This window comes from Mesoplodon bidens, assembly GCF_964165515.1.
Source record: "Mesoplodon bidens genome assembly, chromosome: 5".
NCBI lineage: Eukaryota > Metazoa > Chordata > Mammalia > Artiodactyla > Ziphiidae > Mesoplodon > Mesoplodon bidens.
Window position 1 is genome coordinate 111,416,357 of NC_138161.1, and position 27,350 is coordinate 111,443,706.

Sequence of the window (27,350 nt, forward strand, 5' to 3'; positions counted from 1 at the left end):
ATTTTTTAATTGATTTACACACAAGTCAGAATGGCTAAAATAAAAAATAGTAAAAAAAATAAAAAAAGTGAAAACACCAAATGCTGGTAAGGATATGGAGAAACTGAATCTCTCCTCCAGTGCTGGTGGGAATGTAGAATGCTATAGCCACTCTAGAAAACAGTTTGGCCGTTTCTTACAAAACTAAAAATACCACTACCGTATGATCCAGCAGTGCATTCCTGGGCCTTTATCCAAGAAAAATGTAAATATGTGTTCACATAAAAACCTGTACACAAATGTTTATAGTGACTTTATTTGTGATAGCCCCAAACCAGAATCAGCCAAGATTCCTTTAACAGGTAAATGGTTAAACAAGCTGAGATATCTTCACACCAGGGAATACTACTCAGAATAAAAAAGAACAAACTTGATACATGAAGCAACCTGGATGTTCATATAGATTTTCAAATTTATTGTCAAGAATTTGTTTATAATATCCTCTTCAGTTTTTGATTTTTGTTTACATGTATAGTGATGTTCCCTTCTTCAATCCTGTTATTTGCTTATCTGGCTTCTCTCTTATTAGTCTTGTCAGATTTTCAATATTAATAGCCTTTTCAAAGAACCAAAATTTGCCTTTGATAATTCTATTAATTTGTTTTCTATCAATATTTCATTAGTTCCTACTCCAGTCTTTATTATTTCCTTCATTCTACTATCTTTAAGTTTAATTTGCTTTTTCTAACATCTTGAGATGGATACTCAGAACTCACTGATTTTTTTTCTAAGTATAGCATTAGCTGCATCCTTCCAGTTTCATGTGCTGCACTTTCATTATTGTTCCAACACAACATTTTAAATTTCCATTGTGATTTCTTCTTTGAGATATGGATTATTTAGAAACATAGTAAAATATTAACATTTTTCCCCTGATATTGGGAACAAGAGAAGAGAAGGATATGTCCTTCATTATTTCTATTTGATGTCCTCTGGGAGGTCCTAGATAGTACGAGGCAAGAAAAAGAAATAAAAGGCATAAGAATTAGAAAGTAAGAGGTAAAAGTGTCATTCACAGACACCATGATTGTGTATCCAGAAAATCAAAAGAATCTACAGATGAATTATAAATTTAAAAATAAATTGAGGTTGCTGAATAAAAAGATAAATTTACAAAAATTGCTGATATTCCTATATAACAGCAACAATAGGGGAAAAATTTTAAATATCATTTACAACAGTATCAAAAAACATCAAATACTTAGTAATAAATCTAGTGAAAGACACGCAAAAACCTACAGAGAAAACTGCAAGACATGATTGAGAAAAATTAAAGAAAATTTAAAAGAAGTTTTTCTCATATTCATGAATTAGAAGACTAAATATTATAAAGATGTCAATGTAAATTACAAAACTAAATATTATAAAGATGTCAATGTAATCCTAATTAACATCCCAGCTAGCACTACTATAAAAATTAGTTTGTTGTAAATTTTATATGAAAATGCAAATGGTTCAGAATAGCCCAGATAATCTTTTTTTTTTTTTTCGGTATGTGGGCCTCTCACTGTTGTGGCCTCTCCCGTTGCGGAGCACAGGCTCCGGACACGCAGGCTCAACGGCCATGGCTCATGGGCCAAGCCGCTCCGCGGCATGTGGGATCTTCCCAGACCGGGGCACGAACCCGTGTCCCCTGCATCGGCAGGCGGACTCTCAACCACTGCGCCACCAGGGAAGCCCTAGCCCAGATAATCTTGAAGAACAGAGATGGAAGCCTCACTATATGATACTAAGTGTTATTATATAAAGCTACAATAACTAAGACTGTGGTATGGGCACAAGAATAGATAAATGGGACAGAATAGAGGACAGAAATAGATGCTTACAAATAGGGAAACTCGACTGATGACAAAGGTGCACTGCAGAGCAATGAGAAAAGGGCAGTCTTTGTGATAAATGGGATTCGGTCAATTGTATATCTATATGAAGAAGAAATGAATCTTGATCCCTTCTTCAGACTTATCAAAAAAACTATTTCCAGGTGTGTTGCAGATCTAAATGTGATAATGTAATAAAGCTTCTAAAGAGAAAAAGAACATTTTCATTACTTTGGGAGAAGGAAAGATTTCATATATTAGATGAAATGAAAACACTGATAAATTGGACTACATTAAAATTAAGAACTTCTGTTCATCAAAACATCATTAAGAGGGTAAAAAGGCAAGACACAGAGTGGAATAAGATATGTGCAATGTGTATAACTGACAAAGGACTCAAATCCAGAGTGAGTAAATAACTCAGTCAATTAACTGATCAATCAATAAGAGAAAAAAGTCAGATAATCCAACAGAAGAATGGGCAAAAGATATGAATAGGCCAACAGATATCCAAAAGAGCAATAATCATATGAAAAGATGATCAATTTTATTGGAAACTAGAAATTACGAACTAAAACACACCCACCAGAATGGCTAACATTTTAAAAACTGACAATATAAGGTGTTGATGAAGTGTGGAACAACTGAGACTCTCATCGTCTGCACATGAGAATAAAAATCAGTACAACCATTTGGCAAAACTAATCGGCAGTATGTGTAAACTTGAGTATCGTCACAGCCTATGACCCAGCAATTCCATTTCTAGATATATACCCAACAGGAATTCTATACCAAAAGACATGTACAAGAATGTTCATAGCAGCATTCTCTATAATAGCTCCCAAATGGAAACTACTCAAATGCCTAACAATAGAATATATAAGTAAATTGTGTGATATAGTCATACAATGGAATACCATCCAGAAGTAAAACTATTTCACTCACCAGCAAAGATGAATCTTACATCATGCTAAGCAAAAGGAACCACTCAAAAAATTATACACACATCTAGCCATGACAGAGTAACTAGTACCAGACTAAACCTCCTGTCATAAGCAATTAGACAACTGTACAATATGTAGGAAATAACTGTCTTCAGTCATTGGACCATAGGCAGCCCGAGACAGTGATTTCTGAGAGAAAGGAAGAAGTGAAGTGAGCCCTACAATTTCCCTAGCTTTCTGCCTGGTGGCATTTACCAAATATCAGCATAGGAATGGGGGTCCCAAGTAAAGCATGACAGACTTGCTAAGCTCAGGAGAAAAGAGTCACAGCTTGTAGAGACTGAGGCAGCTAAAATTTGTGGAACAGACTACCAGAGAGATGGGAGCATATATATGCAAAGGAGATCCAGAAATCTGCACAGGAGTTCCCTTGTGTCTCTGGCCAAATAGAAAGCCAAGCAAAGAAACCTGTAGGGGAGAATCTTTCCTTGCCTCTTCCTAGCTTCTGGTGGGTTTCCATCAATCCTTGGTGTTCCTTGGCTTGTAGCTGTAGGACTACTATCTGCCTTTGTCCTCACATGGCAGCCTGCCTTTGTGTGTCTGTCTCTGTGTCTCTTCTTTTCTTCTTATAAAGACACTTGCTATGGTCTGAATGTGTTCTCCCAAAATTCATAGGTTGAAACCTAACCCCAAAGATATTAGGAGGTGGGGACTTTGGAATGTGCTTAGGTCATGAGGATGGAGGTCCCATGAATGGGATTAGTAAGTTTTATATTAGTGACCTTTATAAAAGAGGCTCCAGAGAGATCCCTAGCCCCTTCCACCATGTGAGGACACAGCAAATAGATGCTAGCTAGCAAACAGAAAGTGGGTCCTCATCAGAAGGCAACCGTGCTGGTGCCTTGATATTATACTTCCCAGCCTCCAGAAGAGTGAGAAATAAGTGTCTGTTGTTTATAAGCTACCCAGTCTGTGGTATTTTGTTGTAGCAGCCTGTAGGGACTAGGACGACACTAGTCGTATTGGATTGACCGCCCACCCTACTCCAGTCTGATCTTTTTTGTTTGCAAATATCTTTTTATTTCACCTTCATGTTGAAATATATTATTACCAATTGTGGGTTGGTAGTTTTTTTACCCCTTGTTTTTATTTGGTTTCATCAGTTTCAAGATGATAGTTCAATTTCCCCTGGCTTGTATTGTTTCTGATGAGAACTCATCAGTAATGTTTATCTTGGTTTCTCTGTATTTATTTATTTATTTTGCGGTACACAGGCCTCTCACTGTTGTGGCCTCTCCTGTTGCAGAGCACAGGCTCCGGACGCGCAGGCTCAGCAGCCATGGCTCATGGGCCCAGCCGCTCTGCGGCATGTGGGATCTTCCCAGACTGGGGCATGAAACCGTGTCCCCTGCATCGGCAGGCGGACTCTCAACCACTGCGCCACCAGGGAAGTCCCGGTTTCTCTGTATTTAATGCATCATTTATTCCTTGGTGCTTTAAAAAATAAATTTATTTATTTATTTATTATTTATTTTTGGCTGCGTTGGGTCTTCGTTGCTATGTGCGGGCTTTCTCTAGTTGCGGTAAGCAGGGGCTACTCTTTGTTGTGGTGCACGAGCTTCTCATTGCGGTGGCTTCTCTTGCTGCAGAGCACGGGCTCTAGGCGCTCAGGCTTCAGTAGTTGTGGCACACGGGCTCAGTAGTTGTGGCACACGGGCTTAGTTGCTCCACGGCATGTGGGATCGTCCCAGACCTCGAACCCATGTCCCCTGCATTGGTGGGCGGATTCTTAACCACTGAGCCACCAGGGAAGTCCCTCCTTGGTGCTTTTACGATGTTCTCTTCTCAGTGTTTTTCAACAATTTGATTTTGTTGTGCTTTGGTATGGCTGGGGTTTTTTTCAGCATTATTGGCAAATAAAATCATAAGATATTTAAAGTGTACAACATGATGATTTGATATAGGTATAAATTGTGAAAGGATTCCCCCATCCAGTTAATTATCACAGCCATCACCTCTCTTTCCCTTTCTCTTTTTCTTTCTCTCTCTCCCTCTCTCTTTCTTTATTGGTGAGAACATTTAAGTTCTACTCTCTTAGCAAATTTCACTTATACAATACAGTGTAATCAACTGTCGTCACATTGGTATGCTTTTCCTTATGTATATTCTGCTTGGACGTCTTTGAACTTCTTGGAATTTAATGTGTCATCAAATTTGGAAATATTTCTGACACCAGCTGTTTTTTGCCGCTTCCCTCTCTTGCTGGAACTCCAACACACATATGTCAGAACGCTTGATATTGTCTCACAGATTACTGAGGCTCTGTTAATTACTTTCCAGCCTTACTTCTCTGTGCTTCAGTTTAAAGGGTTTCCATTGCCCTGTCTTCAGATTCATTGCTCTTTTCATCTCCAGGGCCTAATTTACCCAGTAAATTTTTAATTTCAATTGTTGCATATTTCAGCTCTAAAATTTCCATTTGGTTCATGCATAAGTTCTACTGGGGTTGCCATAACAGAATACCACAGACTGGATGGCTTAAACAGCAGAAAATTATTTGTCACATTTATGGAGGCTATCCCGTAACAAGGTGTTGGTATATTTGGTTTCTCCTGGGACCTCTCTCCTTTGCTTGCAGATGGCTGCCTTCTCGCTGTGTCCTCACATGGCCTTTTCTCTTGTTCGTGTACCTCCTTGGTGACTCTTCTTCTTCCTGTAATGACAGTAGTCATATTGGATTAGGGCTCTAGTCATATGACCGATATAATCTTAATTACCTCTTTAAAGTTCCTATTTCCAAATCACATTGGGGGTTAAGGCTTCAACATATGAATTTGGGGTGGGGGTGGGGGACACAATTCAGTCTATAACACCACATAATGGAATATTATTTGGCAATAAAAAGGAATGAAATACAGATCCATGCTATAATATGGATGACCCTTGGAAACATTATGCGAAGTCAATAAAACCAGTCACAAAAGACGATATCTTGTATGATTCTATTTATATGAAATGTCCAGAATAAGCAAATCTACATGCAGGGGGAGGAGGGATTAGGAAGGAAGGGGAATGACTGCTGATAGGTATAGGGTTTCTTTTTGTGGTGATATACATGTTCAAAAATTGCTGTGGTAATGGTTGTACAACTCTGTGAATATGCTAAAAACTCTTGACTTGTATATTTAAAATGAGTCACTTGTATGATATATGAATTATATCTCAGTAAAGCTGTTATAAATATATACTGTATGATTCCATTTGTTAAAATTTCAAAAATAAGCAAAATTAATGTATAATGAGATAGTGGTTATCTTCTAGGAGGAGAGGGAAAGCAGTAACTGGGAGGGGCCACAAAGGCCATGACAAATCTGGCATGTTAGCAATATTCTATTTTTTTAATTTGGGTTAAATTTACATGAATATGTTCATTTTGTGATAAATCATTAAAAGGAAAAACATCATTTCCTCTCTATACACAATACTTCTGACACCAGATGTGTGGGGTTTTCCACACCAAACAATTCTCCAGTTCTTGGCATACACCTGCTGGATGTCCTACAATTTAACTCAGTTCTAAAACTAACTGCCCAGAGTTAGCACAGACCCACAGGTTAAGGGCTGAGTCACCCAAGATTGCCCCACTTCAGGCGCCAATCAAAAGTCTCAAATTGTCACTTGTACCTCTGAATGACTGGCTATAAATCAAGGGTTCCTGCGACCCCCTTCTCAAGTTTGATGGTTTGCTAGAATGGCTCACAGAACCCAGGAACACAGCTTACTTACTATTACCAATTGATTATGAAGCATATATTAAAGAATACAAATGAATAGCCAGTTGAAAAGATACATAGGGTGAGGTCCAGAAGGGTCCCAAGCATAGGAGATTTTGTCCCTGTAGAGTTTGGGGTTCACCACCCTACTGGCATATGGATGTGTTCTTGCTCACCCAACTAGAAGCTCTCCAAACCCCTTTGCTTAGGATTTTTATGGAGGCTTCATTACAATAGGTATAATGGATTAAGTCACTGGCATTAGTGGTTAACTTAACGTTTAGCCACTCTTCCTTCCCGAGAGGTTCAGGAGTAGAGCTGAAATTTCCAACCCTCTAATCATGTGGTTGATTCTCCGAGCAACCAGCCCCACATCATTCGGGGCTTTCTAAAAATTGGCTCACTGATGGGATAGGGAAGGTGGGGGGGAGATGCAAGAGGGAGGAGATATGGGGATATATGTATAGGTATAGCTGATTCACTTGGTTATACAGCAGAAACGAACACACCATTGTAAAGCAATTATACTACAATAAAGATGTTTTAAAAAATGAATAGGGCTTCTCTGGTGGCGCAGTGGTTGGGAATCCGCCTGCCGATGCAGGGGACGCGGGTTCGTGCCCTGGTCCGGGAGGATCCCACATGCCGCAGAATGGCTGGGCCCGTGGGCCACGGCCGCTGGGCCTGCGCGTTCGGAACCAGTGCTCCACGGTGGGAGAGGCCGCACGGTGAGAGGCCCACGTACCGCAGAAAAAAAAATTTTTTTACAAGGAATAAAAATTCCTGGTAAAAAAATAAATAAATAATTAAAAATAGACCCACCACGAGTCCCTCCCATCAGGAAACATGCACAAGCCTCTTAGATAGCCTCATCCACCAGAGGGCAGACACCAAAAGCAAGAACTACAATCCTGCAGCCTGTGGAACAAAAACCACATTCACAGAAAGATAGACAAGATGAAAGGGCAGAGGGCTATATACCAGATGAAGGAACAAGATAAAACCCCAGAAAAACAACTAAATGAAGTGGAGATAGGCAACCTTCCAGAAAAAGAATTCAGAATAATGATAGTGAAGATGATCCAGGACCTTGGAAAAGGAATAGAGGCAAAGATCAAGAAGATGCAAGAAATGTTTAACAAAGACCTAGAAGAATTAAAGAACAAACAAACAGAGATGAACAATACAATAACTGAAACGAAAAATACGCTAGAAGGAATCAATAGCAGAATAACTAAGGCAGAAGAACAGATAAGTGACCTGGAAGACAGAATGGTGTAATTCACTGCTGCTGAACAGAATAAAGAAAAAAGAGTGAAAAGAAATGAAGACAGCCTAAGAGACCTCTGGGACAACATTAAACACAACAACATTCACATTATAGGGGTCCCAGAAGGAGAAGAGAGAGAGAAAGGATCCGACAAAATATTTGAATAGATTATAGTCGAAAAATTCCCTAACATGGGAAAGGAAATAGCCACCCAAGTCGAGGAACTGCAGAGAGTTCCACACAGGATAAACCCAAGGAGAAACACACCGAGACACATAGTAATCAAACTGGCAAAAATTAAAGACAAAGAAAAATTATTGAAAGCAGCAAGGGAAAAACAACAAATAACATACAAGGGAACTCCCATAAGGTTAACAGCTGATTACTCAACAGAAACTCTACAAGCCAGAAGGGAGTGGCATGATATACTTAAAGTGATGAAAGAGAAGAACCTACAACCAAGATTACCCTACCCTGCAAGGATCTCATTCAGATTTGATGGGGAAATCAAAAGCTTTACAGACAAGCAAAAGCTAAGAGAATTCAGCACCACCAAACCACCTCTACAACAAATGCTAAAGGAACTTCTCTAAGTAGGAAACACAAGAGAAGAAAAAGACGTACAAAAACAAACCCAAAACAATTAAGAAAATGGTCATAGGAACATACATATCGATAACTTCCTTAAACGTGAATGGATTAAATGTTCCAACCAAAAGACACAGGCTTGCTGAATGGATACAAAAAAAAAAAACCCATATATATGCTGTCTACAAGAGACCCACTAGAGACCTAGGAACACATATAGACTGAAAGTGAGAGCATGGAAAAAGATATTCCCTGCAAATGGAAATCAAAAGAAAGCTGCAGTGGCAATACTCAAATCAGATAAAATATACTTTCAAATAAAGAATGTTACAAGAGACAAGGAAGGACACTATATAATGATCAAGGGATCAGTCCAAGAAGAAGATATAACAATTATAAATATATATGCACCCAACATAGGAGCACCTCAATACATAAGGCAACTGCTAACAGCTATAAAAGAGGAAATCGACAGTAACACAATCATAGTGGGGGACTTTAACACCTCACTTACACCAATGGACAGATCATCCAAAATGAAAATAAATAAGGAAACAGAAGCTTTAAATGATACAATAGACCAGATAGATTTAATTGATATTTATAGGACATTGCATCCAAAAACAGCAGATTACACTTTCTTCTCAAGTGGGCACGCAACATTCTCCAGGATAGATCACATCTTGGGTCACAAATCAAGCCTCAGTAAATTTAAGAAAATTGAAATCATATCAAACATCTTTTCTGACCACAATGCTTTGAGATTATAGAAATGAATTACAGGGGAAAAAATGTAAAAAAAACAAACACATGGAGGCTAAACACTACATTATTAAATAACCAAGAGATCACTGAAGAAATCAAAGAGGAAATCAAAAAATACCTAGACACAAATGACAATAAAAACATGACAATCCAAAACCTATGGGATGCAGCAAAATCAGTTCTAAGAGGGAAGTTTATAGCTATACAAGCGTACCTCAAGAAACAAGAAATATCTCAAATAAAAAATCTAACCTTACAATTAAAGGAACTAGAGAAAGAAGAACAAACAAAACCCAAAGTTAGCAGAAGGAAAGAAATCATAAAGATCAGAGCAGAAATAAATGCAACAGAAACAAAGAAAACAATAGCAAAGATCAATAAAACTAAAAGCTGGTTCTTTGAGAAGGTAAACAAAATGGATAAACCATTAGCCAGACTCATCATGAAAAAGAGGGAGAGGACTCAAATCAATACAATTAAAAATGAAAAAGGAGAGGTTACAACAGACACCACAGAAATACAAAGCATCCTAAGAGATTACTACAAGCAAATCTATGCCAATAAAATGGGACAACCTGGAAGAAATGGACAAATTCTTCCAAAGGTAGTACCTTCCAAGACTGAACCAGGAAGAAATAGAAAATATGAACAGACCAATCACAGGAAATGAAATTGAAACTGTGATTAAAAATCTTCCAGCAGACAGAAGTCCAGGACCAGATGGCTTTACAGGTGAATTCTATCAAACATTTAGAGAAGAGCTAACACCCATCCTTCTCAAACTCTTCCAAAAAATTGCGGAGGAAGAACACTCCCAAACTCATTCTATGAGGCGACCATCACCCTGATACCAAAACCAGACAAATATACTACAAAAAAAGAAAATTACGGACCAATATCACTGATGAATATAGATGCAAAAATCCTCAAAAAATTCAAGCAAACAGAATCCAACAACACATTAAAAGGATCATACACCATGATCAAGTGGGATTTATACCAGGGATGCAAGGATTCTTCAATATATGCAAATCAATCAATGTGATACACCATATTAACAAATTGAAGAAGAAAAACCATATGATCATGTCAATAGATGCAGAAAAAGCTTTTGACAAAATTCAACACCCATTTATGATAAAAACTCTCCAGAAAGTGGGCATAGAGGGAACCTACCTCAAGATAAGAAAGGCCATATACGACAAACCCACAGCAAACATCATTCTCAATGGTGAAAAACTGAAAGCATTTCCTCTAAGATCAGGAACAAGACAAGGATGTCCCCTCTCACCACTATTATTCAACACAGTTTTGGAAGTCCTAGCCATGGCAATCAGAGAAGAAAAAGAAATAAAAGGAATACAAATTGGAAAAGAAGTAAAACTGTCACTGTTTGCAGATGACATGTTACTATACATAGAGAATCCTAAAGATGTCACCAGAAAACTACTAGAGCTAATCAACGAATTTGGTAAAGTTGCAAGATACAAAATTAATGCACAGAAATCTCTTGCATTCCTATATACTAATGATGAAAACTCTGAAAGAGAAATTAAGGAAACACTCCCATTTGCCATTGCAACAAAAAGAATACCTAGGAATAAACCTACCTAGGGAGACAAAAGACCTATATGCAGAATACTATAAGACACTGATGAAAGAAATTAAAGATGATACCAACAGATGGAGAGATATACCATGTTCTTAGATTGGAAGAATCAATATTGTGAAAATGACTACACTACCCAAAGCAATCTACAGATTCAGTGCAATTCCTATGAAATTACCAATGGCATTTTTTACAGAACTAGAACAAAAAACCTTAAAATTTGTATGGAGACACAAAAGACCCTGAATAGCCAAAGCAGTCTTGAGGGGAAAAAGTGGATCTGGAGGAGTCAGAGTCTCTGACTTCAGACTATACTACAAAGCTACAGTAATCAAGACCATATGCTACTGGCACAAAAACGGAAATACAGATCAATGGAACAAGATAGAAAGCCCAGAGATAAACCCACGCACCTACGGTCAGCTAATCTATGACAAAGGAGGGAAGGATATACAATGGAGAAAAGACAGTCTCTTCAACAAATGGTGCTGGGAACACGGGACAGCTACATGTAAAAGAATGAAACCAGAACACTCCCTAACACCATACACAAAAATAAACTCAAAATGGATTAGAGACCTAAACTTAAGACCGGACACTACAAAACTCTTAGAGGAAAACATAGGAAGAACAGTCTTTGACATAAATCACAGCAAGATCTTTTTTGATCCACCTTCTAGAGTAATGGAAATAAAAACAAAAATAAACAAATGGGACTTAATGAAACTTAGAAGCTTTTGCAAAGCAAACTACAAACAAGACAAAAAGACAACCCTCAGAATGGGAGAAAATATTTGCAAACGAATCAATGGACAAAGGATTAATTTCTAAAATGTATAAACAGTTCAAGCAGCTCAACATTAAAAAAACAAACAAGCCAATCCAAAAACGGGCAGAAGACCTAGATACACATTTCTCCAAAGAAGACATACAGATGCCCAAGCGGCACATGAAAAGCTGCTCAACATCACTAATTATTAGAGAAATGCAAATCAAAACTACAATGAGGCATCACCTCACACCAGTTAGAATGGGCGTCATCAGAAAATCTACAAACAATAAATGATGGCGAGGGTGTGAAGAAAAGGGAATCCTCTTGCACTGTTGGTGGGAATGTAAATTGATACAGCCACTATGGAGAACAGTATGGAAGTTCCTTAAAAAACTAAAAGTAGAATTACTATATGATCCAGCAATTCCACTACTGGGCATATACCCACAGAAAACCATAATTCAAAAAGACACATGCACCTCAATGTTCACTGCAGCACTGTTTACAATAGCCAAGACATGGAAGCAACCTAAATGCCCATCGACAGAGAAATGGATATAGAAGATGTGGTACATATATACAATGGAATATTACTCAGCCATAAACAGGAACGAAATTGGGTCATTTGTTGAGACGTGGATGGATTTAGAGACTGTCATACAGAGTGAAGTAAGTCAGAAAGAGAAAAACAAATATCATGTATTAACACATATATGTGGAACCTAGAAAAAATGGTACAGATGAACCAATTTGCAGGGCAGAAATTGCGACACAGATGTAGAGAACAAACATATGGACACCAAGGCGGGAAAGCAGCAGGGTGGTGGTGGTGGTGGTGTGATGAATTGGGCGATTGGGATTGACATGTATACACTGGTGTGTATAAAATTGATGACTAATAAGAACCTGCTGTATAAAAAAATAAAACTCAAAAAAAAGAAACATTGTACATATTGTCATGGATATGTAATCTGATGGATTAAGGGATACCAAATTTTATTGCTTTGAATTTGCAAAAAAAAAGAGAAATTAAAAATAAATAAAAAATAAAAATTGCCTCACTAACAAACTCAGGTGTTGTTGAAAGTGGCTTTTTATGAATAACAAAGGACACTCCTTTCACCTTTATCACTCTGTAGCTATTTCAGTAACTGGGGATAAAACCAAATATTATAATAAAAGATGCTTCTTTCACCTGTTTTAGGATCCAGGGACAAAAAACAATTATAACAAGAGATGTTCCTATTACTCTTATCACTTAGGAAGTGATAAAGAGTTTTAGAAGCTCTGTGCCAAGAACCAGGACAAGGACCAAATATGTATTTCTTATTATATCAAATTATCACAGTCATCAAGCTCGTTGATTTTAAAAATAAAAGAGTCAGTTATTTTACCAGCAATAATTGGTTTAATTGGGAATAGCAGAGAGTTGCAATTCAGGACAAATAAGCCACAGCAAAAACCATAGGCAAGTCCATCAAACAAAGGAGAGGAACGTTATTTTATAGAAAAAATGGAGCAAGTTGGAAAAGGTTGTTTTGAATGAAAGCACACTGAAGAAAAGTGGAGTTCAGGGTGATGACACTTTCTCATTGGCTGAGTTGCTGGGGTAGTCAAATTCTTGTAGGATACTCAACATACACCTCTTCCTGTTGGGGCCTGTAATTGGTGATTCTTTCCTGTTGATGATTCTTCTGTTGGGATCTGTAGTTGGTTTTGAGTGGTACTGCATGAGAGCTTCCACTTCTAGCCTCTCGATGCCATTTTTAGTGAGGTTTCCCTTTATTAATTTTCACAAGTTTATGATATACAGCTTTCTGTGTACATGTTACACTTCGATTTTTTAAAATATAAATTTATTTATTTATTTTTGCCTGTGTTGGGTCTTTTTTCTGCACGTGGACTTTCTTTAGTTGTGACAAGTGGGGGCTACTCTTCGTTGCAGTGTGCAGGCTTCTCATTGCGGTCGCTTCTCTTGTTGTGGAGCACAGGCTTTAGGCACGTGGGCTTCAGTAGTTGTGGCACGTGAGCTCAGCAGTTGTGGCGAGCGGGCTCTAGAGTGCAGGCTCAGGAGTTGTGATGCACAGGCTTAGTTGCTCTGCAGCATGTGGGATCTTCCTGGACCAGGGTTCGAACCCATGTCCCCTGCATTGGCAGGCAGATTCTTAACCATTGCATCACCAGGGAAGCCCCCGACACTTTGATTTTTTTTAAACCCTTATTAATTTAAAAAAGTTCAGGGGGACTTCCCTGGCAGTCCAGTGGTTAAGACTCCGCACTTCCACTGCAGGGGGCACGGGTTTGATCCCTGGTCGGGGAGCTAAGATCCCACATGCCATGTGGCGTGGCCAAAAAACAAAAATCAGTAGATTTGAAGTAGCTAAACCATTTTTGTTTTTCACCAGTTCATTAATGGAAGTTTCCATAAGAACCCCACTGTCCATGAACATGCCTATCACACAGACACAGTGGGGGTCAATAGCCAATCTAGCTAGTAGGGTCTAATAAGATTCTTGAGATTAATGTTTGAACAAGAAATGTGAAACAGATATAGGGGTGTAGTCTTAATTTGGTTTACCCCAGAGCAGGACGTGAGATGAGAATTGCATGTAGTTTGTGAGATGATTCTGTCACCTAACTCAGGTTCAGCTGCTTATCACTCAAGAATCCAATACTGAGAGACAAGTGTTGGGTAAAAGGAAAGATAGCTTTACTGAGCAAGCTGGCAATCCTGGGGAAGAGGTGGACTCATGTCCCAAAGAACAAACCCCTGACTCCCCAGGTTTTACTCAGAAATTATATTGGAAAAGAAGGGGATACATCCTGAGGAGAGGGTTGTGGGGTATGTGATCAGTTCATGGACATTCTTCTGATTGGTTGGTGGTGAGGTACTCAGGAGTCAACAGCATCAACCTTCTGGTTCCGACTAGTCTGGAGTCTACGTGCTTGTAGGGGAGATATAATTAACTTCTTCCATCTGGCAAGCGTTTCCGTATCTGCAAAATAGCTCAAAGAATGTGGCTTAGAATATTATCTGTAGTCCTTGAGGAGGAACTAAAGGTCCTTGACTTTGTTTAGTGGCTAACCTATTATTATCTTGTCTTATTTGACTGTTTTTCTTTGTCTCCGCATTTTCTCACTTCTCTGATTAAATTTATTCATTGGAACTCAGAGAAGGCCTAGGAGGCTAAAGTTTTTCTACAGATAATAGAGAGGCAGAGGAAATGTGTGTGTCGGGGGGGTTCTGTCCCAGGAAGGCCCCATAGGGTCCTGCTCAGTTACAATTTCAGGAAGCACCCATAGTACAGAAGTAGGAAAGTGAGACAGAGAAGGGAAGATAGCCAACACAGAGTACAGGTTCCCTCTGTGGGTAGTTGAGGCCCAATCCCTCTAAAGTCCTTTTCATGATGGCCCCCATTTTAAAATATAGAAATGGGGGATGAGAGATATTAAGTAACCTGCACAAGCTCACAGAGTTAAGAAGTGGCAGAACAAGAATTTGTACCAATCTGATCAGAGACCAAGGACAGTTTAGCCTGAAGGACACCAAGCCAGGTTTTAGAAACTGGAATCTAGAAATGAGGGAAAAGGAAACCAATGCAAGCAGGTTGCAAGCAAATGGAGTGATCGCCTGGAATTGGCACTGTGTCTGAATTTTGCTTTTATATGATGACTGGGTCAGGTGAAAGGTTGAGTCTGGTGATGGAGCTAATAAAATGTATGGAATTCTCTTTCAAGAATATGAGCTCAGACATTCTCAATGAATCCTTTTGTAGTCTTTATAAATTCACAAGTTAAAGAACCCCTTCCTCTGATGTACTGGTGTAGGTAAGTATCTGGATTGAATGCATTTTCCTGAAGGTTGCACTGTGAGCAATCTAAAAAAGTGGGAAAAACCAGGTTGGCAGCCCCCCTGACAAAATATCATTTTAACAAGCCCTATTTCCATCCACATGTGCTACCCTTACAAGAGCTCTTAGGGCAAGGTGGCCATTAGTAAACTTACTATTGGTAACTTCATCTCTGGCAAAAACTCCTGGATCTTTTCCCTCGGTCAGAAATAACATTACTCTCTTAGTGTCTGTACTTTGAGTTCAGCACTCAAAGATAGTACTCAAAGTATTCAATTGTTAGTACTTGACTCAGCTCTAGGATGAACAACGAAAACCTGCTGCTGCTTTAGATGCTTGTTTCTCAGATGCTTGTTTTAGCAGACCAAAGGACTATTTAGTTCTTGGCACTGCTGTTTAGGTCTTGAGTTCCTCATTCTCTCAAAGATCTGTACCCCGCAACAGAAAACAGGCAGAAATCTAGGTTGCAGCTTTGCTATGAAAAAGGTTTGTGGAAGAAAATATTTTTAAAATATACAACTGATAAAGTACCATTATTCAAAATATACAAAGAGCTCCTAAAACTCAACAATAAGAAAACAACCTGATTTTTAAAAGGGCAAAACACTTGAACAGAGATTTCACAGAAGAAGATACACAGATGGCAAGTAAGCATATGAAAGATATTCGACATCATTTGTCATTAGGGAATTACAAATTAAAATAATGAGATACCACTACACACTTATTAGAGTGGCCAAAATCCAAAACAATGACAACACCAAATGCTGGCAAGAATGCAGAGCAAAAAGAACTCTAACTCCATTGCTGGTAGAAATACAAAATAGTACAGCCACTTTGGAAGACACTTACAAACTAAACATACTCTTACCATGCAATCCAGCAATCGAGATCCTTGGTATTTACTCAATAAATTGATAATTTATGTCCACACAAAAACCTACACATGTGTATTTATAGTGGCTTTATTCATAGTTGCCAAAACTTAGAAGCATTCAGGATTCCTTCAGTAGGTGAATGGATAAAGAAACTGTGGTACATTCAGGCAATGGAATATTATTCAGTGCTAAAAAGAAATGAGCTAACAGGACTCCCCTGGTGGTGCAGTGGTTAAGAATCTGCCTGCCAATACAGGGGACATGGGTTTGAGCCCAGGTCCGGGAAGATCCCACATGCCGCGGAGCAACAAAGCCTGCGAGCCACAACTACTGAAGCCTGTGCACCTAGAGCCTGTGCTCTGCAACAAGAAAAGCCACCGCAATGAGAAGCCCGTGCACCACAACGAAGAGTAGCCCCCACTTGCCACAACTAGAGAAAGCCCACACGCAGCAACGAAGACCCAACACAGCCAAAAATAAATAAATAAATAAATATTTTTAAATGTTTAAAAAGAAAAAGGAAAAGAAATGAGCTATCAAGCCATGAAAAGACTTGGAGGAAAATTAAATGCATATCACTAAGTAAAAGAAGCCAATCTGAAAAGGCTACATACTGTGTGATTCTGGCCATATGACATTCTGGGAAAGGCAAAACTAGGGAGACAGTGAAAAGATCAGTGGCTGCCAGAGGTCTGTGGGGAGGGAGAGATGAATAGGCAGAGCACACAGTGAGACTATTCTGTATGATATCACAGTGGTGGATACAGATTACTATGCATTTGTCAAAACCTACAGACTGGACAACACCTAGAGTGAACCCTAACGTAAACTAGAGACTTTGGATAATAAGGATGTGAAAATGTAGGTTCATCACTTGTAACAGATGTACCGCTGCGATACATGGATGTCTACTGTGAGGGAGGGTGAGTCTGTGTGAGGGGAGGGATATATAAAAACTCGCTGTACTTTCTGCTCTTTTGCCTGGGAACCTATAACTGCTCTAAAAAATAAAGTTCATTAGTTAAAAAAAAAAAGTTTGGAAAGCAATATGACAGGGAACAAGGAGGGTCCAGAAGGTGAGCCTGGCAGAAGAGATCAGGAAATTCAAAGATTGGGCAGACAACAGGCCAAATAGCAGAGAGGCAATCAAGGATGGAATGATCAGCAGGTTCTATTTAGGTCTGTACAGACAAGAGGTGGTCAGTGCAAGGAGGGAGAAGGGAACAAGTATTGGATCTGGATGGGCAGGCAGCATCCTAAAGGAAGCAGCACTGGTGGGTGGAATTGGCAGGCTCTGATCCCAGAGCCAAACCATTTGCTCTTCACCCTGTTCTAAACGTTCTTCCAGAGGCTGGGGGCTGGTCCCCCAATGGCTCATGCTGAGTGAGCTGAGGACAGAGATGCCAGGTTACGTGAGAGTTTCCACCATTGTTTCCTTCCTTCTCTGTTTTATTTCCTTGTCAAGGTACTGGCCACAGGTCTACCCATAAAGAAAACTAATGTTAGCTCCAGAGAAATGAAGGGTTTCTGAAGAAACCCCATCAAAGAAGAACTTGATGTATAAAGTCTCCTGCACAGAATTCCCTGGCTGTCCAGTGGTTAGGACTCTCTGCTTCCACTGCAGGGGGCCCGGGTTTGATCCTTGGTGGGGGAACTAAGATCCCACATGCCGCACAGTGTGGGGAAAAAAAAAAGTCTCCTTCACTTTGCTAAACTCCTTAAGGACAGAGCCCCAACTATAAAGGCTTAATCAATAAGGCAAAGTTGTTATTCCTCATAAGCACATTAGCAGTGAAACAGTTCTAGGGGAGGTTAGTTCAGTGACAGCTTCTTTCTTCCTTTTTTAAACTTTACCCTTTTTCCAATCTCTTTCTATTCCCCAGCCTCCACCCCCCTGGTCCCTGGCAACCACTTTTCTACTCTCTGTTTCTATGAATTTAACTTTATATTTAGAGTCCGCATATAAGTGGTACCATGCAGTATTTGTCCTTCTCTGTCTGACTTATTTCACCTAGCATAATGCCCTCAAGGTCCATCCATGTTGCTGCAAACATCACAATTTTCTTCTTTCTTGACACTTAGCTTGTTTCCATATCTTGGCTATTGTGAATAATGCTTCAGTGAACATGGGAGTGCAGGTCTCTCGTCGATACCCGGTATTCATTTCCTTTAGATATACATATATACCCAGAAGTGGGATTGCTGGATCATAGAGTAGTAGCTCTATTTTTAATTTTTGAGGAACTTCCATACTATTTTCCATTGGGACAGGTTCTTTTCCTCTCTCTGCTCTGCTGCCCTGGCTTACTCCCTGAGGCTGGTTCCCCTCACAGCCGTAATAGGCTGGATGCTGCAGTCCCTGGCATCATATGAAGGAAAATCCAGCAATATTGAGGGAAGAAGAGAACATTTTCTCCCATGTGTTTCTTTTTATCATCAGAAAAACTCTTCTCCCAGTCACAAGAAGACACAATTCCCCTTATGTGAGGAGCTAGAATAGCCAAATTCACAGAGACAGAAAGTGGAATGGTGGTTTCAGGGGCTGAGGAGAGGGGAGAATGTGAAGTTGGTATTTAATAGGTACAGAGTTTCAGCTGGGGAAGATGAAAAAGTTCTGGAGATGGAAATGGTGGTAATGTTTGGACAACAGTGTGTATGTTCTTAATGTCACAGAACTGTACACTTAAAATGGTCAAAAATGGTAAAATTTTTAAATTGAGATATAACTGACATACAACATTGTATTAGTTTCAGGTATACAACATAATGATTCTATATACGTATGCAGTACATGATGATCACCATTGTAAGTGTAGTTAATGTCCATAACCACACACAGTTACAATTTTTTTTCCTGTGATGAGAACTTTTAAAATCAAGTCTCTTAGCAACTTTCAAATATACAATACAGTGTTATTAAATATAGTCACCATGCTGTACATTACATCCCCAGGACTTATTTATTATAACTATAAGTCTGTACCTTTTGACTACCTTCACCCATTTCACCCACCCCCCCAACCAAAAATGGTAAATTTTATGTTATGTATATTTTATCACAAGTTTAAAAAAATGTTTTCTCAGAAGCCCCACAGTAAATCTCCTCTCACATTTCATAGGCCAGAATTCTGCCACCTGCCCATTCCTAAACCAATGATAATGGCAACAATAATAAAATTACTGTGATTGGCTTGGTCTAATCAAGATTCACCACCCTTGTGACTAAGGGGGTGTGTAGACCCAGAGTCCCTTGAAGCACACAGCTACCCAATGCTCGAACAATATTTGGATTTAGATTCTGTTAATGAGGAAAAAATAGCGGGGGTGGGGAGGTATTGGGGAGGATGGCCACTGGGTAGGATACAAAGACCCTAGCAACGTTTTCCCACTGAGGCAAGGAACGACTTGATTCCTTCAGGACACCCAAACTTTTCTGAAATTCATGTGCGACTTACTGACTCCAACCCCCAGGAGGCCTTGGGGACTCATACTGTCTCTCAGGTCTGTCCCTTTCCCTTTTCACTCCAAGGACAGACATTATAATCTCATCGCTTCACATCTACTGTGATACCAGTCTCCTGAGGGACATCTCTGCCTCTGGTTTCATTCCCATTTGGATCCATCTTAAACACCAGTGCTAGAATAACTAACAGAACCAACACCTCACATATGTCCAAACTGCTTACCAGGATGGCTAGAACCCTTTTGCAATCCTCGTTTTCAGTCTCCCTACTAGTATGCTTCTTAGGGCAAGGATTTTGCCTTACTCATTTTATTCCTAATACCTGGAATAGTGCTGATCATTCATTCATAGGTTTTGCCCATTCGATTTATATTTATGGTGTTCAGCAAATATTGAATAAGTAAATAAATTGTTCAATGAATGAATAAATCCATGACCTGATTCTTACCAGTTTGTGTCATTTTTCTTTTTCTCACATGAATCTTTTGTTGAAAGTCAACAAAATACTCACTCATGGTTCCCTGACCACATCATGTACCTTGCCAACCACCCCTGTGAATTTACCCACACAGTTTCTCCAGTTTGTAATGTTCTTCTCTCTCTTCTCTGATAATCAGAGACCTACATTTCCTTTAAGGCCAAGACCAAATCCCACCTTCAATGTGAGTGCTTCTCAGTTATCCAAGGCTTCAGTGACCTACTCTCTCATCATCTATGATTTTTATGGTCTGTATCTACTCAGCACACATTTTATATATATTTTCTTTTAATTATATATTATCTTTTAAGTATCTCCCCAGTTAGTATTTAAACCCCTTGAATTCAGGAATCCTGTTTTATGTCTGTTTTTATTTCCAATACCTAATCTAATACTACAATAAATATAAGTTTCTAAGGATGGTCGGATTTTTTTGCATTGATATAATACATCATAAAAAGTCTGGGGCTTCTTTAAACCTAATTGAGATTATAAGTGAATAATTAAGCTCTTAAAATTAGAGAGTAATATTTCCATTAAATTTAATCCTAGTATATGTATACATTGTGTACCAGTATATCCATTTACCAGAATATACACAGAGCCACAATTACATCTGGTTGTTGTACTAGGTTGATGAACTATGGGTCACTTTTCAAAGGCAAATATTATAGTGCATCCCAGGACACCTGTGTTCACAGGATCAGCTCTTTGAAACTATATTTGGATGTACAAGCTATTAAAAGCTTCTTGTACTGAGTGACCTTTCAGGCAGAATTTAGATCGAATACTCACACTGCTGCTGCCTGTTGCTGAGTGGAAGAGAGCAGAAAACCCTGGATTCAAACCTCTACTGGGTTTTTGTTTTGCTTGTTTTGTTTGTTTTTCATTTTGCCTTAAGAAGATGAACAATGAAACCACAACCCTGATATCCTTAAAGGAGGCAATGAAAAGGTTGCTAATGGCTACAGGGAGGGAGCAAGCATGGGTCTGCTTTTCTGGGAAGATGAGTAAGAGAAGAATGAAGAATAAAAATAAGCAAAGAACTACGGACATGCTAATTAGAATTCTTTCTCTGTTAACGTGTTCAGGTTCAAAAAATGTCAATTAATAATAAAGAAAAGTCTACTCCCAGGTTTTATAATTCCATTCAATTAATGCATGTGCTATATGCCAGGTTTACAAAAATAAGTAACATGTGGTTTCTGCCCTCAAGGAGCTCACAGCCTTAGGAATAACAGAAGTATTCAAAAATGCTTACAATTTAATGTGACTGACATTATAATGGTGATGTTCCTAAAGGGCTATGAGAACATGAAGAGAGGAATGAATTTTGCCTTTGGAAAAGCAACCCTTCATAGAGGGACATTTAGGCTGGATCTGAAAGTGTGAGTAGTTTACAAGAAATAAAAATACGGTAAGGAATTCTAGGCTGAGGAAACAGTACATGGAAGCATAGAAGCTTGGAATCGCATACGGTATTCAGTCAGCAGCTAGATGTCTCATATGACTGGTGACTAGGATGTGTGAGAGGACTGGCAGAAGATGGGGACGAAGGGCAAAGAGCCTGTGTTTCCTGCTGAGGAAATCCAACTTGGCTCCAGCAATATCACTGGGCAAGTCGGCAGCATAAAACGTATATAATAGTCAAATTATAAGATCAGAATTGTGTTTTAGAAGAATATCTCTGGAGAATGGATTGGACGTAAAAAGGAGGAATCAAGTTAGACTACTGTGATCCTAGGTCCAAGTGAAAGATGGTGAGTAACTGGCTTACTGGAGATAGAGAGGATGGGATAGATTAGAGACACGCTGATGGAAAGAAAGGGAAAAAATGGTGAGTTATTCTGAGATTTCTAGTTCGAGGAATTGGGTAGATGGTGATGCCATTAACTGAGCTGGAGAATTGTAGTAGAAACGCAGATTTGCAGACATGTTGTTTAGGATTTATTTGGAATGATCGGGAATGCCTTTTGGTGAAAAGATTCCAAAGAAATGCTCCAACTGTAAACCTTTATACTGAATGACAAGCTAGAGTTTACCTCTAGAGTTCAAGCTGGAGATGACCTAAAAGCAATATCTTCTTAAAGGTCTAAAAGTTAATACAAAGAGTTTGCCAGAGATCATAGTTTTGACTTGCAGACAGAGATTACTGGCATATTAGGTCATGCAGGCCTATACTAAAAAAATGCACATTTCGTACAGAGCCTTATCTATATGTAAATAGAATCCAAAGCAATGAGAAAATTCCATTGCCGAAATTTCTGAAGATGGGGTGCGAGAGGAGGGAGGGGGGACTTAGTAGATTCAGCTTAAGACAGTTGAGTTTGACATCACCATCCAGGTGGATATGTGCAAAACATAGTTGAATATACAGGTCTAGAGCTTAGGAGAGGGGTCGTACCTGAAGCTAAATTAGCCTTGGGAGAAAGTAAAGACCAAGAAGAGAAAATGGTCAAGGATAGAACCCTAGGCAACCACAACAGTATTCGGGTGACTGGGGACATAGAAACTCGGGGAAGTGGCTGTGTGTGTATCATTTCCTTCGTGAAAGACAATGTGAGTGGCTTCAGGCAAGTGAGTTGTGTGGTTCCAATTCTTTGTGGTTCAGTTAGACATAATTTTGGTGCCACAGCGCCCTCTAATGATCAGGGCTGTTCAGAGCTACTCAGATCCCCCTTTTGCTGTTACACTGCTTAGCATTTCACTAACATCAGAAATGTCAATCATAGGAGACACGTTTTATTACTTCTGTGTAAGGCCTCTTATAGGTATTGGGGGACAGGCATAAAGATGTCCAAGAAATAGTCTCTGATCCTCTCCCTCCAAGAGCTTACAACTTAGATCATGAAAACTAACTCTAAAAATAAAGGAGATGGGGAGTGACAAGTGATAGAGGCAGTCCTGTGAGAGAGAAGTAGGCAGGGAGCAGATCTTCAAGTAGAAAGGCTGAGGGATTCAAGCAGTCAGTGGAATTTGAGCTTATCCTTGATGGATGGGACTTGGACAGTCAGAATAAGGCAGAGAAAGCCACCTTAATAAATACTGGTCTCCGCACTAGTCAGCTATGTGACAGTTCAGTTTTAATCTTTTTGAGGCTCAATTTCTTTATCCGTAAATAGTAAAAATGACCGCTTTACTTCTAATGGCTGTGAGAATCAAATTAAAGCTTGTATAAAATATTTTTTAATGTATAAAGTATGGTACGAAGACAAGACATGGCAATATAATTGAGGTAATTAGACAATTCACATGTTTGGCAATATAAGGAATGCCAGAACTAGGATGATGACTAGAGAGAATGGCAAATGGGAACATCTGTTCATAATCTTAAAATGTAAATAGCTACTCAAATTCGATAGTGGTTATAAACAATGTATTATAGCCTTATGTTAAGACAGAACCTTAGTTTTGTGCCCTGACCTAAATTAACCCTTGATCCTTTTATCCTATAGAGTAGACCACAAACTCCAAGCATTAGAAGCACAGTTTAAAGAACTGGACTTCACCAAGGATAATCTGACACAGAAATTTGAACATCATAGCAAGACTCTGGCAAACCAAGCTGCACAAGATGAGCTGTGGACAGCAGTTCTGTCATTCAAGTGAGTATCCAATCAGAAATCAGTGGAATTTTGTGGTTTTGTGAGAGCTTGCTGTGGTCATTCTAAAATTGGGTTTCTTTTTTTTTTTTAAATAAATTTATTTATTTATTTTTGGCTGCGTTGGGTCTTCGTTGCTGCACACGGGCTTTCTCTAGTTGCAGCAAGCGGGGGCTCCTCTGGTTATGGAGCATGGGCTCTAGGCACGTGGGCTTCAGTAGTGGCAGCACACGAGCTCAGTAGCTGTGGCTCACAGGCTCTAGAGCGCAGGCTCAGTAGTTGTGGCGTACAGGCTTAGTTGCTCCACAGCGTGTAGGATCTTCCTGGACCAGGGCTCGAACCCATGTCCCCTGCATTGGCAGGCGGACTCTTAACCACTGTGCCACCAGGGAAGTCCCTAAAATTGGGTTTCTTAATATGGTTCCAACAATGGATTGTGAAGAAGTTACATTTTCTTAAGCTCATTCATTCAAGAGAGATTAATTTGAGCACCTGTTTACTTGCCAGAACTGTGGTACACATCTCAGAGTCCCTTGCTTGCCAAAGTCTTACTAACATAGAGATGGATAATATAACTCCTCTGCCATGGAGAAACTTATGAGTGGCCTGAGATCTAAGCTATCCAGTTTAGTGCAAACCCTATTTCTTTTCTTTTCTTTCTTTCTTTTTTTTTTTTTTTTGCGGTACGCGGGCCTCTCACTGTTGCGGCCTCTCCTGTTGTGGAGCACAGGCTCCGGACGCGCAGGCTCAGCGGCCATGGCTCACGGGCCCAACCGCTCCGCGGCATGTGGGATCCTCCCGTACCGGGGCACGAGCCCGTGTCCCCTGCATCCGCAGGCGGACTCTCAACCACTGCACCACCAGGGAAGCCCTAAAATTCTTTTAATAGTGTGTATCTGTTAATCCCAAACTCCTAATTTATCTCTCTCCCCTTCCCCTCTGGTAACCATAAAATTGTTTTCTATGTCTGTGAATCTGTTTTGTAAATAAGTTCATTTGTATAATTTTTTTAGATTCCACATATAAGTGATATCATGTGGTATTTGTCTTTGTCTGACTTAATTATAATAATCTCTGGGGCCATCCATGTTGCTGCAAGTGTCATTATTTTGTCCTTTTTTATGTCTCAGTAACATTCCTCTGTATATATGTATCACATCTTCTCTATCCATTCATTGGTCGATGGACACTTAGGTCGCTTCCATGTCTCGGCTATTGTAAATAACTGCTATGAACACTGGCAGGCCCTATTTCTAAAGTAAGCATTTTCTAAACTGCAACGCTGGTTGTTACCTGAAAACTGGGTTCACCTCTTGGTGGGCGTTGAACCAAAAGACAACCAAGCCAAAGACTGGGACAAGAAAGGACGTATTACTTGCAGCAAGTAAGGAAAACACCAGGGTTCTTTCCCAAACAGCAAAACTGGGGAAGTTTTAAGCTCAGGGTACATGCATATTCATGAAGGGGCTTGAATAGAGGAAAATTCAGCAGCGAATTGGGGCAAAGGTTGACAGAGTCCAAGCTTTAGTTGACTGAAGTCATAAGGGTCAGAAAAGGTCAACATCATTATTCCATCTTCCACTGGGTGGGGACCTCAGTTCCTGCAGAACTCAAAATATGTGTATCAGATTGTTATATATATCCCTTGAGGAGGAACTAGGACTCTTATCACTAAACTACTTTCTCTTGACAGCTTTTCCTTTGTCCCTGCATTCCCTCACTTCCCATTAAGATCATGAATCACTGAGACCTGTTCAAGGTCAAGCACTGTGGCCAGGCTTAGATCACAAAATGGCTTCTCTTGGGCTTCCCTGGTGGCGCAGTGGTTGAGAGTCTGCCTGCCGACGCAGGGGGCACGGGTTCGTGCCCCGGTCCGGGAGGATCCCACATGCCGCGGAGCGGCTGGGCCCGCGCGTCCGGAGCCTGCGCTCCACAGCGGGAGAGGCCGCAACAGTGAAAGGCCCGCGTATCGCAAAACAAACAAACAAACAACAACAACAAAAAAAATGGCTTCTCTTATGTCAAGAGAGCCATGCCTGGTTCTCTTTCTCTGGGGACCTCCTACCATATCTGCTTACAGTTCTCCTAGTAGGTTTATACTTCTTTGAATTATCATAATAAAATTCATTTTATGTTTGTATGTAAAGAGTTCTAATGCTTAAGAAGCACTCCACATTTTTTGTAGGTTCACTCCAATGGAACTGAATATTTTATACAGCTACGTCATTGAAGTACTCATCCGCTTGCACACTCGTGTGCTTGAGAAGCTGCCAGATCTGGTGAGAGGTCTTCCCACCTTAGCCTCCATCCTTAGACGAAAAGTCAAGAACAAGCGCATTAGAGTTGTATGGGAGTCTGTCCTGGAGGAGCATGGGATGCAAGAAGGAGATATCACAGCACTGTGTACCTTCTTTGTAGCACATGGTAACAAGGCAGAACACTACATTGCTAAAGTAAGGCAAATGTATATAAAAGATGTCAATTTCATGATCACTAATATGGTAAAGAACCAGGCTCTGCAGGATGGTTTGCTAAAGGCTGTTCAGGTCATTGAGAAGGGAAAAGCAGTGAGGGCCCCTGAAGAGCAAAAGTCATCCCTAAAAGAGTTGATACCATCAGCCAAAAGCTAACCTGTTACCCTAGACCCAGAGATTACACTTCTAGTAATTTATCTTGCAAATGGGAAAAAATACATACATGCAACTTATTACAGGCTTATTTTTATAGCAAAAGTGAGGAGAGTGTTAAATTATGATATACTGATACAGTGGATACTTTCTGTATAGCAATACAAGAGAATGAAGAAGCTCTTCATGTAATCATATAGTAATATGGAGTTATCACCAAGATGTGTTGTTTTAAAATATTCATTTCCAATATATATTGCTAAATGGAAAAAATGGGCAAAAACAAACATATAAGCTACTATATCTATAAACTTCATAAACTTCTTCTGGAGAAATACATTAAAAAGTGATAACATTGGTTTTCTTAGGGAAGAAGACTGAGAGGCTAGGGATCAAATGTAGGAGGAAGTCTTTTCAATGTTAATCCATTTGTACTTTTTGAATTTTGAACCATGTGAGTGTATGTACTAAAAACAATAAATAAATAAAACATCTAATATATTTTGTATGTTGATGTGCATTTTCTCTCTAGTACAGTTCCATAGTTATTTGTACTAGAAAGGGAATTCTCACACACTGACCATATATTTATAATTAAAAAAAATTTATTTATTTGGCTGTGCCAGGTCTCAGGTGTGGCATGCGGGACCTTCATTGCCACGTGTGGGATCTTCAGTTGTGGCATGCGAACTCTTAGTTGCGGCATGTGGGATCTAGTTCCCTGACCAGGGATTGAACTCATGCCCCCTGCACTGGGAGCATGGAGTCTTAGCCATTGGACCACCAGGCAAGTCCTATTTATAATATTTTTTGAATAAATGCCATGCACTAGGTAGTGTGAATAACAGAAACATTTTAAAATGTGGATCCTGCC

At 39.6% G+C, this 27,350-nt stretch overlaps 1 protein-coding gene and 1 long non-coding RNA gene across 2 annotated transcripts in view; one reads left to right on the forward strand and one right to left on the reverse strand.

Moving 5' to 3' along the window:
- Positions 1–1,725: 1,725 nt before the first annotated feature.
- The window catches only part of LOC308618301, a 28,627-nt gene continuing 3,002 nt past the window's right edge, over positions 1,726–27,350 (reverse strand). Inside the window, exon 3 of the long non-coding RNA XR_014015991.1 lies at positions 1,726–5,513. This is a non-coding gene — a long non-coding RNA (uncharacterized lncRNA). The remainder of the gene's footprint in view (positions 5,514–27,350) is intronic.
- SMCO1 (single-pass membrane protein with coiled-coil domains 1) lies at positions 21,050–26,479 on the forward strand (the record flags this gene model as incomplete). The annotated part of the gene is made up of 3 exons (XM_081235941.1): positions 21,050–21,201; positions 23,703–23,852; positions 26,035–26,479. Exons 1-3 carry the CDS (start codon positions 21,152–21,154, stop codon positions 26,477–26,479), a joined length of 645 nt encoding a protein of 214 aa, XP_081092067.1. The 5' UTR covers positions 21,050–21,151.